Source organism: Cyprinus carpio, chromosome B15, assembly GCF_018340385.1.
Source record: "Cyprinus carpio isolate SPL01 chromosome B15, ASM1834038v1, whole genome shotgun sequence".
NCBI lineage: Eukaryota > Metazoa > Chordata > Actinopteri > Cypriniformes > Cyprinidae > Cyprinus > Cyprinus carpio.
The window spans coordinates 13,603,519-13,617,898 of record NC_056611.1 but is presented as its reverse complement, the minus strand read 5'-3'; the positions used below and the strand labels follow the sequence as shown (position 1 = coordinate 13,617,898).

Genomic DNA, 14,380 nt, shown 5'->3' with positions numbered 1-14,380 from the left:
CGTGCCTCTTTTTGTCTATCTTCCTTTTCTGTATCATGTATAATTTTTTTATGTCCTAAAACAAGGTTTTTCTAGTCGGGGGTTTGTGACGGAGCAGCTCTCAAAAGAAAGAGATTTTATGAAATTTAAATAAACAAATAATAAAAACTGACCAAATTTTGAATAGTTCCATATACAATTAAAACAATAAAGACAAGCCTTACATGATCTCAAATGGAAAATATATATTAAGTTTCTTAAAGATAGAGTTAATGGGCACCATGTGTTACAGTACACAACTATATGCAAATTTCAAAGTGCTCGTTGGTTTCCCAGTAATAACTAAATGTCTAGCTGCATAATTTAACATTTGTATTAATAAATTGCATTATTATATATTGCATTCATATGACCCAAACAGCATTGTTAAATGCATTGTTACCACAAAAGAAAATTTTACAGCCAATCTGACAAGCATTTCTAGAGATTAACATAACGTAAATACATGAAAAGTGTATTATTTCCATTTTTGTACTATACAGACTGTGTTACTCAGCAGAGTTGGTGCCTCGGTCTGGGGCAAATGGCATGAAATGGCCAAAGGTCACACTGAGAATGTGTCTGTGAGGTGGGCCCGACTGGCTTGAGAGGGCAGCTGTTATCACATTCAGACCCCCCAGGCTGACAGTACATGAGTTCTGTGTAGTTGTGTAGTTGTTTCAGTGTCAGTTGTTTCTGACAAGTGCTGGGAGTTTGTATGTGCTTAAAGCAGCGCTGCATCCTCTTGCTTGAGGACAGGGTCCTGATAAGAGTGGCGCTTCTGTTTATTTCCTCTCCTCTCTCTTCAGATTGGCACCAGTAAGATGCTGAGTGCCAGAGGCTGGCACAGAGGAAATTAGATAACGTGAGGGGAATTTTTGCCATTCTAATAGCTCATCTCTGTTGTGTTTTAGGAACGGCAGCGGCTGGAAACAATCTTGAATCTCTGTGCTGAGTACAACAAGGGTGACGGGCCGGCGGGAGATCTGGGCAGGATGGGCGTCTCTGGGTTTGGCTCGAGGGACGGGCTTAATGTCAGGCGTCCTTCCTTGGACAGTGTGAGCAGCGCTTCCCTAAGGGTGGCGCAGAGACATCGTGAAAGCCAAGGGGAGAACCTGAAGGAGGACAATAGTAGCACTGAGAGTGCGCAGCAGGACGGACGGACCCCAACAGCTCTGTTAAATGGACAAAATGGACAGGTCGGACTCCCTTTCCTTCTTTAAATCTGAACAATTTATATATGTTTTCACCATTAGCAATGTTAGTATCTACCTCTTTAATGTTTTAAACAATATTAATGTGCTTTTTGCATTATATATTTGTAGTATTACACTACAGTTTAAAAGTTTGGAAATTGGAAATTAATACTTTTATTCATATTTTTATTCAAGAGTGACTGTAAAGAAATTCATAATGTTAAAAAAGATTCCTATTTCAAATAAATGCTGTTCTTTTGACTTTTCGCACAACTGTTTTTAACATTGTTAATAATAAGAAATGTTGCTTGCACAGCACATCAGAATGATTTCTAAAGGATCATGTTACACTAAAAATTCTGTTTTGCCATCACAGGAATAAATTGCATTTCAAAATATTATAATAGAAAACAATTCTTTTAAATTGTAATAATGTTTCATAATATTACTGTTTTTACTATATTTTCATCAAATGAACAGCCTTGGTGAGCATGAAAGACTTCAAAAGCATTATAAAAGTACTTACTGACCTCAAAAATTTGAGCAATAGTGTATATAAACAGTACATCATATAAACTGTGTGTGAATTGTATTCAGGCAGAGGACTCTCTGGGATCAGGCAGCATTGGCCGTCTGGAACTGGGATACCTGGAGGAGGAGCGGGTTCGAGTGCTGGCAAAGGTAGATGAGCTCAAAGCTCGAATCACAGAACTGGAGCAGCAACTTCAGGAGTCCAAACAGGAGGTGAGCCGCTCTCATAAACATTTTTATATAGTTAAATACACTGAAGGATATACAGGAAGTCCTTTCCTAATTATAGTGGATAAGAGTCGGAAGCAGAGGGAAGTGATGCATAGTGGAACAGAGAATGTCAGATGGAGCTCTCGGGTGTGTTTATGTGGCCTGTGTGAGAATTGCTCTATCTGACGTGTTGATCTGGACAGGCGGAGATGGAAAGAGCTCTGCTGCAGGGAGAGAGACAGGCCGAGCTGGAGCAAATCGAGGCCGAGACAGAGATTATCAACCAGCTGCAGCACAAACTCAGCGAACTGGAGAACACCATCCAGAGAGAGAAAGACAAGGTAGGATACACACACACCACATAAAAGCTCACAAAATGAAATTGTCCATATTTAGAACACATTAATGAATTCATTTTTCATTTAGAAGTAAAAATGTTTCCATAAAGGTGTGGTCATATTTAGCATTGCTTGGCGAATTTTCATTGTCGAAATCCATCGTCTCAAATTTCGCATGAGGGTAAAAGATTTCCCCATACAGATTTTGCAACTGGTTCAGTTGGTCGTGCTTGGTTTAAAAGTGACTTCATTAGCCGGGTTTTCATTACAGAAAATTTTGCGATATTTTATAAAGGTTGATAAAAAAACCTATTGCGAATTGATACCGTTTCCATTAACCGATGTTATGCGGCTAAAACGTAATTTTTTTCCTTTCATGATAAGTCATGGTAACGGATGTTGGTAGTTATCCAAGGTTATCCACTTTTATACACACCAGGTAACCTGTAAATGCGAAAAAAACGAAGGAAAAAAAAAACGGTTTCCATTGCAGTTTTGTGATATTCTTTTTTCGAATTGCCTCAAAAAACACCTCATGCGAGCGTAAAAACTTTTTTATGTGACATATGGGAGTTTTTGCAAAATTTACGTGTTTCCATTAGGCATATTTTAAATTTGGAATTTCAATTTACGCAATTTGATGTGTAATGGGAAACACGGCTATTGCAAGCTGTTCTTCAAACATGAAATTTTGCTGAAATGTGACTGCACCTTAATTGTTAAGAATTTCAAATCCCCAACCGACTGTTTTGTGTTTTATACTGTTGAGCCACTCTGGACTGAACAGCCTTTTCTGGTCTCTGACATTTCTTAAAGGCATGCCATTCTGTTGGATGGCCACTTAAGGCCCATTCTGGTCTCGATTGCCATCCCCAGGTAAAAAGAACAAAACAAAACAAAACAAAACAAACAAACAAAAAAAAAAACCCAAAGAGCAAAAGTGCTCATTCAAACTAGCCAAAGCACTTCCCATTACATCTGGTCATTCTACATTGCACAATAGAGGATCTGAAGAAGATAGTCACATTTAAATGCAGTTCACTAGTTTTGTTTTTGGGCAGAAAGCCAAGGTTCTGTCTAGTAATCAAGCATTCATTCACAAGAGGTGTTGTCTTTTTACTCTCCTTTTGTGGTGGTTCTCATCAGGTCCTCTACAAAGCTTGGCAACACTAACAAGCCTTCATTAACCTCTAATCTCCTTACTGCTTTTTTCCACACTCACAGTCTCTCCGTTTCTTCTGCTCGCCCCCTCGGGTTCAAAACTGTTTAGCTTAGCGCAAACTCAGGCTTTGGGATTAGCACACTGGATTTGAGGGACAATAGCTCCAGTGGTGCGAGACTTGGTGACTTACAGTAGGTGTCTTTTTAGAAAGCCTTTTCCTACACACTGTTTCAGAATTCCAGCTTTTATTTCTTATCCATCAGATTCTGGGTTTCTCTGGGTGTTTTAGTCTCCTTTTTCGATTCTGCCAAATATTATGCTCTTGGAGAGATCCTTAAAAGAATAGTTCACCAAAAAATGAAAATTATGACTTTCATAAGACTGACTTTCAGTATCTGGAATGCAAAAGGGGAAATTATGAGCACTGTGCTTGGCGCTCTTTCCCATAGAATTACAGTGAATGGAAACAGAAGCCTTCAAGCTTCAAAAAGGATGCAAAAGCAACATAAAACTATCATAAAAGTGGTCAGTACAACTAATGTGGTAGGACATTTAAATTGTTAAAGGAATAGTTCACCCAAAAATGAAAATTTTGTGATCATTTACTCATTACTGTATGAGTTTCTTTCTTATGTTCTACATAAAAGAAGATATTTTGAAGAATGCTGATAATCAAACAGGACCAACAATTCTTTGGTTCTTCAGAATTTTATAAAATATCTTCTTTTGTGTTCAACATAAAAAAGAAACGTATACAGGTTTGGGACAATCAATAGCGAATCTCAACTGGTTGATTACTTGTATCATCGCAAAATGTAAACTACTGTATATTATAGCTCAGCTCTTCTAAATGCAACTATATGGCATGAAGACATTAAGATAATGAATATATCAACATCATTATTTTCTATAAAGTTGGTTTGAAAAAATTTATTGTAAAAAAAAAAAGCACTTTACAAAATAAATTTGACTCAACTGGAATAGATCTGTTCAGTTTTCAATAAGCATTATAGCTGATAAAACTTCAAAGATTTTTATATCAAGTCAATTTTTTATAATACTTGTATGGTACCTCTGCAGCTTAAATAGCTTAAAGTTCACATTCATTGTAATTGTTTAGAAAAGAGCAACAAAAAAATTATCCTTTTGTGTTCCACAGAGAGAGAGAGAGAGAGAGAGAGAGAGAAAAACTTTGATTAATGATTTAAAAGATAAATATTTTATTCAAAGATACTGTGCAATACTTTGGATTGTTTTTTCATAACTGGTTTGTTCATTTAGATCTTTATTGATCAGTTTGTTTGCTTTGAACCCATTTCCCTTACAGGGGTTTGGCTACCACTGCGGTCAGCTGTAATTTGTGCTAGATTGATCTTGACCGCAAACAATCTGTGCAGTGTTTGTGCAAACACAGATATTCCCCTATAAGCCTAGAAAATGGCTTTTAAAGTTCTTTAAACAGAATCTGGTTCTGTCTGTGCTTTGATTTATTGACGTTTTGACGTGCTAAGAATGTTGGTCTGGAAAGAACACAATGCATGAAAGCCATGTGCAGTAGAGTAGCTCAACATCTAGCCTTAGAAATATGAGAGGACTAACTTTTAAAAATATATATATCTGATGCATTACGTAAGATGCTACTGCAAATCTTTCTTTTTATGATAAAAGAAAGAAAAAGGCCAGCTTCAAACTAGCCGACGATCCCAAACAAATCAATTCCTGTCATCTGATATAGCATAATCTCATCTAAAAAGCACATACCAGCAGAAAATCATTACATCTGAAGTCTTTAACCAAGAAATGCCTGAGAACAGAAGTCTGTTTGGCCCTGTTGACGGCCTACAGTCCAGTGCCACACAGTGTTTTATAAGGCTTAGAGTTCATCCTTTCTGGCTCCACCCACTCTGTTGTGACCTCTAACCTCGGACGCTTCTGCATGGCGTGGATTTGAGCTGTGTGTTCTCTTTCTTTCCCCTTCCCCGGATGGTGTGTTTTCTTTCTAGGAGAGGGCTAATGTTGACGCGGAGCGGGAAGCCCTGGAGAGGCTTCAGGATGGCTACAATGAGTTGACGAGCCAGCTCCATAACTGCCCTGAGTCTCTGAGGGAGCAGTTACAGGAACAACTCAGGAGGGTCAGTGACCATCAGGAACATCAGCACTTTACCGACTGCTTCCGCTCCACAGTTCTGACATTATAAACCCCACCTTCCAGACACACATTCCCAGCTAAGCTCTTTTGGGTTGTCTATGCACCAAATCCACCACGATGATCCTAGTAGAAACATTATTCAGTGTTTATTATTATTATTAAGAATGATTTCTGCTGGGAACATCATGTTTTTATTCTTGTCTGAAAGTGTCTAAATATCTTATGGGCAGTAAAGTGGTGTTAATTGGCATGTTTTTGACATTTTTGGGTGTATTTTTGAGGTTTCTTACATGCTACTGTCTGGTGCCAAAATATTAATAACACTTAACAATGGACTAATCTATTAATGCAGAAACTAACGTATTGCTAGTTTTATTTTGATACCAGCTAAGCGCAAAACCCACCGGCAGTCGATTTCATTGGACAAATCAACCATGCAAGTCAATAAAAGTTCAGAGTTCAGAAAAATCAACAAACATGCTTTTTATCTGGAAGTGCAGCCAATTGAATAATAAGGTTAAGGTTAGTATTTGTTTAAACATTAAATAGGCAGTCAGCTATGAAATCTTTACAATCGCTAAAGGGTTTGCAAGTAACTTGTTTGGGGGAAAATCATGAACTTCTCTCTATAAACCACACAGATTATGATACTTTGGCCAAAAGATGTTATTTCAATGTATTTTGTGTAAAAAGACACAAAAATACAAAGCATACTAGGAAGTCTCTGTTTAAAAAATGAAGAAATGTCATATTTAGTTTGATTAGCATAGTTGAAGGAATCTTATCGGACAGTGCTTTTTGATGACTAGCCATTTTTGCAGGCAGAAATATCCCAAGGGTTGCACGAGAAAGAAGTGATGTCATGTGCGCACTGAGCCTTCAAGCTTCACAGTGTCAGAAATGCTTTGATGAATTGACAGCAAGGATTAGCTAGTTAGTGTCCTTGCGATCTGTATATAGAAATGACAACACTTGATGTTTTTCATAAGATGGATTTATGAAGTCTCAATTAAGTCTCAATGTCATTCCTGTTTTTTCAGTCTTTCCCAGTTGTACCATCCCTGTTGACTGTTTAAATGAAGTTTGATGTACTTGGGTCTAAGTTGTATGTATTATGATACTGTAGATCATACTGTAAGAGATTCTGGAAGAGTGTATTGCTGTATATCCACACAGATGTGTGTGTAGCACCAGCAACCAGACCCTTGTGGATTAATGCAAATGCTACAGGAAGTTTTAAAACGTCATATAAACCATAAAAAAATATGTAGAAATATTCTATATATTTAAAATGCATTTCTAAATATGGTTAAAGTGTTAGTTGATTTAATATCTGGCTGATGGTTTTTTGTTTATGTTACGCATTAACATTTTTGTACCTGTCACAGAGTTAGCAATAAAAATATTTATATGTGAATCATATAAAGAGTTAATCATTATAACATATAGTACTAATCGTAAAGGTTTCTGTAATATTAAATAAATCAGTGTTACCCTTACCTATGTTTCTTTATCTGTTACCAATAATTGATGTAATTAATCATTATAATAAATAGCTTATAAATGTTATTTTAAATGGTAATTTAATTTTAAATACATAAATATTTTAGTTTAAATATTTAAATATATATATATATATAAATATACATTTTTTTTTTTTTTTTTTTTTTTTGTATGTATTTGTATTTGGATAAGGTTGGCAACCTTTGTTGCATAATGTTCCTTCTGGTTTCTCCCTGAGGCTTTTTATGCTGACTCAGCTTGGCTGCTGCGGAGCATGCATTGTGCTGTTGTTTATGGGATTCTTTGACTAGTTGTTGACCCCCTGCTTTTATGTATGTGTGTGTAGGAAGCTGAGACTCTTGAGGCTGTGACTAAGCAGTTTGAGGACCTGGAGTTCCAGCAGTTAGAGAAGGAGAGCAGTCTGGAGGAGGAGCGTGAGACCATCAGCCAGCAGCTACTGCAGGACAAAGCTCAGTACAACAGCAGCGTCGCCAAAAGAAAAGTAAATAAAACACACACACGTAACAAAGCATGGAACCATTAAGAGCATCTCAAACTCATTTACAAGCTGTTGTTTCCAGGAAAAAGTTGCAGCATTGGAAAGCCAAGCCAATCAGCTGGGAATACAGGCTGCTCAGGAGTGTGAGAGGCTGGTCAAAGACAGAAGTATGACATTGCAGCTGCTACAGAAGGTACAGGAAATCCAAATTTCTCCAAAACCATTCCATCAATTGTCTACTTTGTTGTTTGGTCAAAAAAACAACAACAACAACAAAAAAAAAACCTTTTCAAAAGTTTAGCATTAAATGGCTGAATTAAAATCTGTGCATTGAGAAATAACTACGACTACTTCTGTCAAACGATTAATCGCGATCAATCGCATCCAAAATAAACGTTTTTGTTTGCATAATATATGTGTGTTTTCTGTGTGTATTTTTATTATGTATAGTGATAGTGAAGTAACGTGTGGCCAAGTATGGTGTCCCATACTCGGAATTTGTGCTCTGCATTTAACCCATCCAAGTGCACACACACAGCAGTGAACACACACCCGGAGCAGTGGGCAGCCAATGCTGCAGCTCCCGAGGAGTAGTTGGGGGTTCGGTGCCTTGCTCAAGGGTCTCACCTCAGCCGTGGTATTTAAGGTGGAAGAGAGCAGTGGTTATTCACTCCCCCCACCTACAATTCCTGCCGGTCCTGAGACTAGATCCCGGGGCCTTCGGGTTACAAGTCTGACTCTATACATACAGTATAATTTATATTTAATATATAAACATAACATATTCTTCTGAAATATATACATGCATGTGTGTGTATTTATATATACATAATAGATATACACAGCACACATACATATATTATGTAAACAAAAACTTTTATTTTGGATGTGATTAATCGCGATTAATCATTTAACAGCACTAGAAATAACTTAAAGTAGTCATTTGAATGAATTGGTTTGTTTGGATAGTTCATGTAAATGAACCAATTCATTACACTAGTCACTGTGCAAACATTTGTATGGTTTGTTAGGATAGGATTTGAAAATCTGGATTCTGGATGCAAATATATATATATATATATATATATATATATATATATATATATATATATATATATATATATATATATATATATATATATATATATATATATTAAGAAAATCACCTTTAAACTTGTTCAAATGAAGTCCTTAGCAAAGCATATTATAAAATTAAGTTTTGATATATTTATGGTAGGAAATTTACAAAATATCTTCATGGGACATAATCTTTACTTAATATACTAATGATTTTTGGCATAAAAGAATGAAACAATGCATTGTTGGCTAATGTTACAAATATACCCATGCTACTTAAGACTGGTTTTGTGCTCCACGGTCACATATTAGATCATAAATACAGTAAAAACAGTTGTATTGTGAAATATTATTATAATTTTTAAAAACTGTTTTAAGTTTTCAGCATCAAATACGCCAGTCTTTAGTTTCATATGATCAATCAGAAGTCATTTTAATATGATTTGGTGCTCAAGACATTTATTGTTATTATCAATGTTGAATACATATTTTTGTGGAAATCATGATAACCTTTAACTGATTGACTTGGTATCTGTGATTCAGGAAAAGGAAAGGCTGGCCAATCTGGAGAGAAGATACCAGAGCTTAACTGGTGGAAAAACGTTCCCCAAAAGCTCCAACAATATAAAGGAGGTAAGCAGAACTATAATCATATGCTTTATGAGCATGTTAGGTTATAAAGATATAACTGCTGGATATTTATTCCCCTGCTTGAATGTATTTGCTGGTTAACATATCTTTAAAATGTTGAGTTTTTTCAAAGTACACTATGCTCTCAGTATGTGGACCTGTAGTATGTTTCTTAGCTAAATATTTTGCAATTCATCTTTGTAGTTTGGTTTCTTGGGCTAGGAGAGCTATAAGGTTCAGCTTTTTAACCAGATGGTAGCATATGCGTCCCCTGTGCTGTCCCATAATAATTTGGTTAGTAAAACAGGAAATTAAATCTTTTAGACTCAGGATATTATCTGACTTATAAACGTCCGCCCAGGATGTGCTTCACATCAGTGAGGCTGACCTGTTAGACGATGACCACCCCTACTCCTCCCCTTTTCATGCTTCCTCATTCCACTCATATCCCATTGTGCCTCAGGAGGTAACTGAACTAACTGTCGATGCATGCAGCTTGGAGCATCTAAACCTGCCAATACTGACTAAAACGTGCTCTGAGAACATATCAGTAAAAAACATCTCAATTTGTGTTGCCTTATTGAAAGCTCTTGCTGGGATCTGATGTTTGGAGGCTTCCAAATACAAATCACACTTTCAAAAAAAAAGTTTTGTGGAGTCTACATATCGTATGTTGGGAAATAACTAACAACATTTTGCCATTTGAATGAATTGTTTTTTTTCTGGATAGTTCATGTAAATGAACTGATTCGACAAATGATTTACAGCTTCATTTTATCCACTGTGTTTTATTACTTTTCAATTATAATTGTTTTTTTCCCATATATTTATTTATTTATTTATTTATTTTCAAATATTTTGGGCTCAGTAAGATTTTTTTTATTGTGAAATAAATATCTTATGCTAGGGCTTTATACATATTTAATCAAAAAAAGTATTTTTTTTTTTTAAAAGTATTCCAGTTATTTACACTTTTTCTTTTTGTAATTAAAATTCACTAACACACTACTGAATTTCAATATTTAACACACTACTTGCACTATTTTTTATCATAGAACAGTGCAAAAGTACATACTTTGGGATGCACTGCTTGAAATAACTTGTAATTTGTAATTCATGTAAAGAGTTAGATGTAGGCATGTTGTTGTTGGTCAAGCTAGGCACGCCTGTCACTGTAGGTGTATGAATATGACAGAACTGCTCTCATTGGGTTTTAATGCGAGTAAACTGACAGCTGAACTTGTGTCCTGCGTGAATGGGTTGACTGGTAACGTGTCTCAGGAGTACTTGAAGCTGTCGGATGTTTATAAGATGTATGGGAGTGACTGCCATGACATCCAGCTCGCCAACGCTTCCTCACACGGCCTCTCGCTTGCTCTTGACCCAGCTGTAACTGCCCCTCGTGAGGTATCATAGCTGCTCTCTTCTTTCTGCTTCTCTCTTTTAAACTTCTTTTCCTTTCTTCATACATATAGTCTTACTTACATTTGTGCTGTATATATTTATTAGCTTTACATCATATACATGGCCATCACCGAACACAGTATTAGGAACATTCTACTAAACCATTACCTATACCATAATTAAACATAAACATACCAAAAAAAAAAACTGACAAAAAAAAGTGTTGATGTAAAAAAATAAAAAATTGCTAAAAATGTACTAATACTCAGCCCATTCAAGGTGTAGATGAATTTGTTTCTTAATCGGAACAGATTTGGAGAAATTTAGCATTACATCACTTGCTCAGCAATGGATCTTCTGCAGTGAATGGGAGCCATCAGAATGAGAGTCCAAACAGCTGATAACAACATCACAATAATCAACAAGTAATCCACACAAATCCAGTCCATAAATTAGCATCTTGTGAAGTAAAAAACTGTGTGTTTGTAAGAAACAAATCCATCATTAAGGCATTTTAACTTTAAACCATTACTTCTGGTTAAAATACGAGTTCACAATGCATAATTACGTACATTCATTATGTACATTTTGGGTGAACTATTGATTTAATAAAGTGCATTATGATATCTCAAGTAAAATACATTGAATAAACTGTATTTTATTTAAAATATGTTCAGATCAAGGTTATCATCATTAGCTAAAACTATTAAAAACATTTTTTTTGTTAATTGAAATAAAGCTTAAATAAAAAACTAAACATAAAGTGAATGGAAATAAGAAATGTTTCCTTTACAACTAAGTGAAATAAGTTTAAGGTGAAGCACAAAAATTAATAACTTAAAATAAACACTAAAATGAAATAAACTATAATGAAAAAAAAAAAAAAACTAATAAAATAACAAAAGCAGATTACCAAAAAATTAAAACTGAAAATATGAAAAAAAGCCAATTCAAAATATTAATAATAAAAAAACTTTAATACAATATAAATTAGAATAAAATAAAGCATTATTTGGATATAACTATGCTTTTAAAAAAATAAGCTATTAATTTCATACAATCATTTTTTTTTTATTAACATATTTGATTATACAGTAGGAAGTTGAAAACAAATCAAAAATCAAAATCAAATGGATAAATCAAAAAAGAAAATGTAAATAAAATAATCTAAATGTAAATAAATAAAGGAATAAAAATGGCACACGTTTTATAGTCTCTAGGCTTGATGCAATAAAGCAATATCTTACATGTTAGTTTTTGTCCTAACCAGCTGCATTTTTTTCATTAATTTGGTTGCTGTGACAGTGCTAGATGGCCCTATACTCATCGAGAAATCTTATTGAGTCACAATTTCACTCCATATAACTGTATATTAAAGCGTTAAATTTGTTCTGATTGGCTGTTTTCACTTTTACTGTAGACAGGCTAATGTTTATGCAAAGAGTAATTAGAAACTGAATAGCTTTGTTATACTTAATTATGTGCTGCAGTTGCTAACTTTATAACTTCTCTTTCCTGCTCTGCTACTTCCTGTTTTTTCCCTTCTGCCTGTGTCCGCTTGTCACTCCTGGATGTCAGGAGTATGTGACCGTCGGCCAATTAAACCAGATCTATGGGATGCCGAAGGTGGAGTCTTCTCCTACCTCACCCATCCAATTACTTCAGTCTTCTCTCGCAGACTCCGCCTTCTCCTGCCTCCCCTCCCCTCACGGCTCCTCCCTCTCTCTCTCCTTCGAGGTGTGTCTCTCCTCCTGTCGTTTTATTCCCGGTTAGGGCTGGGTATTGCCAACGACATGTATCATTCAGTCATTGAACGAATCTTTCAGTTGCTCATTAACACTCTTCTCTTTCTCTCTCTGGCATCCCACCGTTCCACCTCTCTTTCTCTCACTCTATCTCTCTCTGTGCTTATGGATGTGCTGCTTGTGTTAAGCATCAGTCGGACTGGGGCAGGCCTCAGATGCCCGTTCTAGATTTAGAGCGCTGGTACCAGGAGGTAATGGCAGCTAGAGATGCAAACCATCTCTGCCCTCCTCCTCCCCTCCCGGCTAAAGCTTTCTCATCACGCAAGCCTGCGCAGGTAACAGCCAAAAGCTCAGCTCTCTTTCACCCTTCTCTGCTCTTCCACATTTTCACACTTCATCTTCATATGCCTCATTTACAATATATTGATGTGTCTAAGTAAGGTCGTTTTTGTGGGTGTTTTGTGTAAGTGCAAATTCTTTTATTTATTTTTTGGCTCTTGACTGTTCAAGGTTTCAAGGTTTCCATCTTCTGTGGTGTGAAGAACCATTTATAGCAGATTCCTTTTGTTAAAGGAATAGTGCACCAAAAAATGAAAATTCTGTTTGTATTTAATCTATTACTAATCCTCATGTTGTAACAATCCTAAATTACTTTTTTTCTTCAATGGGACACAAAAGAAGTTGAGCAGAGTGTCCAGGCTGCTCTTTTCTGTCACAATGAGAGTGGATGAAGACACTGTCAAGCTTTAAAAAGTATATACTATGTAATATACAAAGTTTTGTCATGATAGGTTTTAACTCAGTCTAATATAATTGCGTCATTATTCACATAGCGATTGGTTTCACATCAGCAGCCAATGAGCTTACTGCTCAACATTCAAATACTCGGCCAGTGGTTGCTGTAGCAGTTGCAATACTTCAGAAACCCCTCTACTTCCCCAGCTCCATCTGTCTTGATCTGCTAAGGGGTGATTCAAGTATGTTATATATGGGGGGTTATTTCATTCATGTCATATGCGGAGCAGCAGTATTTCTTGCGTGGTCACAGCAGCATGTCTGGGGATATATTGCCAATAGCAAGTATTATTTTGCCACACCTTAAGCAATGTAGCAGATCTATTCCTCCAAGAACAAATACATTAACATTGTCATGCACATTACCATGCTAAACTCTCTGAGAGTTGTCATGACAAAACATACATTAGCTATCTATGAGGAAAAGACTGAAGTGATTATGTTTTAAAATCTTGCTTGACAGACACAATCTCCAATCACCTTTTTCTGTATGGAAAAGAGCAGCTTGAACATTCTTCTAAGTAAAAAGTAAAACTCTTTTTGTGTGTCATGAAAAAAATGTCAATCGGGTTTTAAAAGATATAATAGTAAATTAATGATGACAGAATTTATATTTTTGAGCAAAATGTTCCTTTAAACAAATGTTTGTTAATGGATTGGAAGTGAAGTGTTATAAACAAAACTTTTGGGGTTTTTGAAATCTGTTGTGCTCACCAATGCTGCATTTATTTGATTAAAATCATAGTAAAAAATAGAATATTGTGAAATATTTTGACAATTTAAAATAACTTTTACCTATTTTAATATATTTAAAAAAATATGCTTTATTCCTGTGATGCAAAGCCGAATCATTCAGCACCATTATTCCAGTTTTCAATGTCACTTGATGCTTCAGAAATCATTCTAATATGCTAATTTGCTGCTCAAGAAAACTCAAATTCATCAATATGAAATCAGATGTGCTGATTAATATTTATGTGGAAACCATGGTACATTCTTTAATGAATAGAAAGTTCAAAAGAACAACATTGATCTGAAATCTTTTATAAGATTATAAATATCATGACTGTCAGTTTGAATCCTTTTACTGCATCCTTCACAAATAAAATGTTTTATTTTCAAA

At 35.5% G+C, this 14,380-nt stretch overlaps 1 protein-coding gene across 23 annotated transcripts in view; it reads left to right on the top strand.

Moving 5' to 3' along the window:
- LOC109071322 (pleckstrin homology-like domain family B member 1) overlaps positions 1-14,380 on the top strand; it is a 71,460-nt gene that overhangs the window by 43,598 nt on the left and 13,482 nt on the right. For 8 of the 23 annotated variants that reach the window (XM_042739345.1, XM_042739348.1, XM_042739349.1 and 5 more), the window contains 11 exons: positions 933-1,217; positions 1,812-1,958; positions 2,159-2,296; positions 3,110-3,169; positions 5,459-5,587; positions 7,454-7,609; positions 7,689-7,799; positions 9,227-9,316; positions 10,595-10,720; positions 12,296-12,454; positions 12,651-12,797. In XM_042739345.1, the coding sequence (XP_042595279.1) occupies positions 933-1,217; positions 1,812-1,958; positions 2,159-2,296; positions 3,110-3,169; positions 5,459-5,587; positions 7,454-7,609; positions 7,689-7,799; positions 9,227-9,316; positions 10,595-10,720; positions 12,296-12,454; positions 12,651-12,797 (1,548 nt within the window). The remainder of the gene's footprint in view (positions 1-932; positions 1,218-1,811; positions 1,959-2,158; positions 2,297-3,109; positions 3,170-5,458; positions 5,588-7,453; positions 7,610-7,688; positions 7,800-9,226; positions 9,317-10,594; positions 10,721-12,295; positions 12,455-12,650; positions 12,798-14,380) is intronic. The other 15 variants (XM_042739363.1, XM_042739347.1, XM_042739364.1 and 12 more) reach the window with 9 other exon arrangements.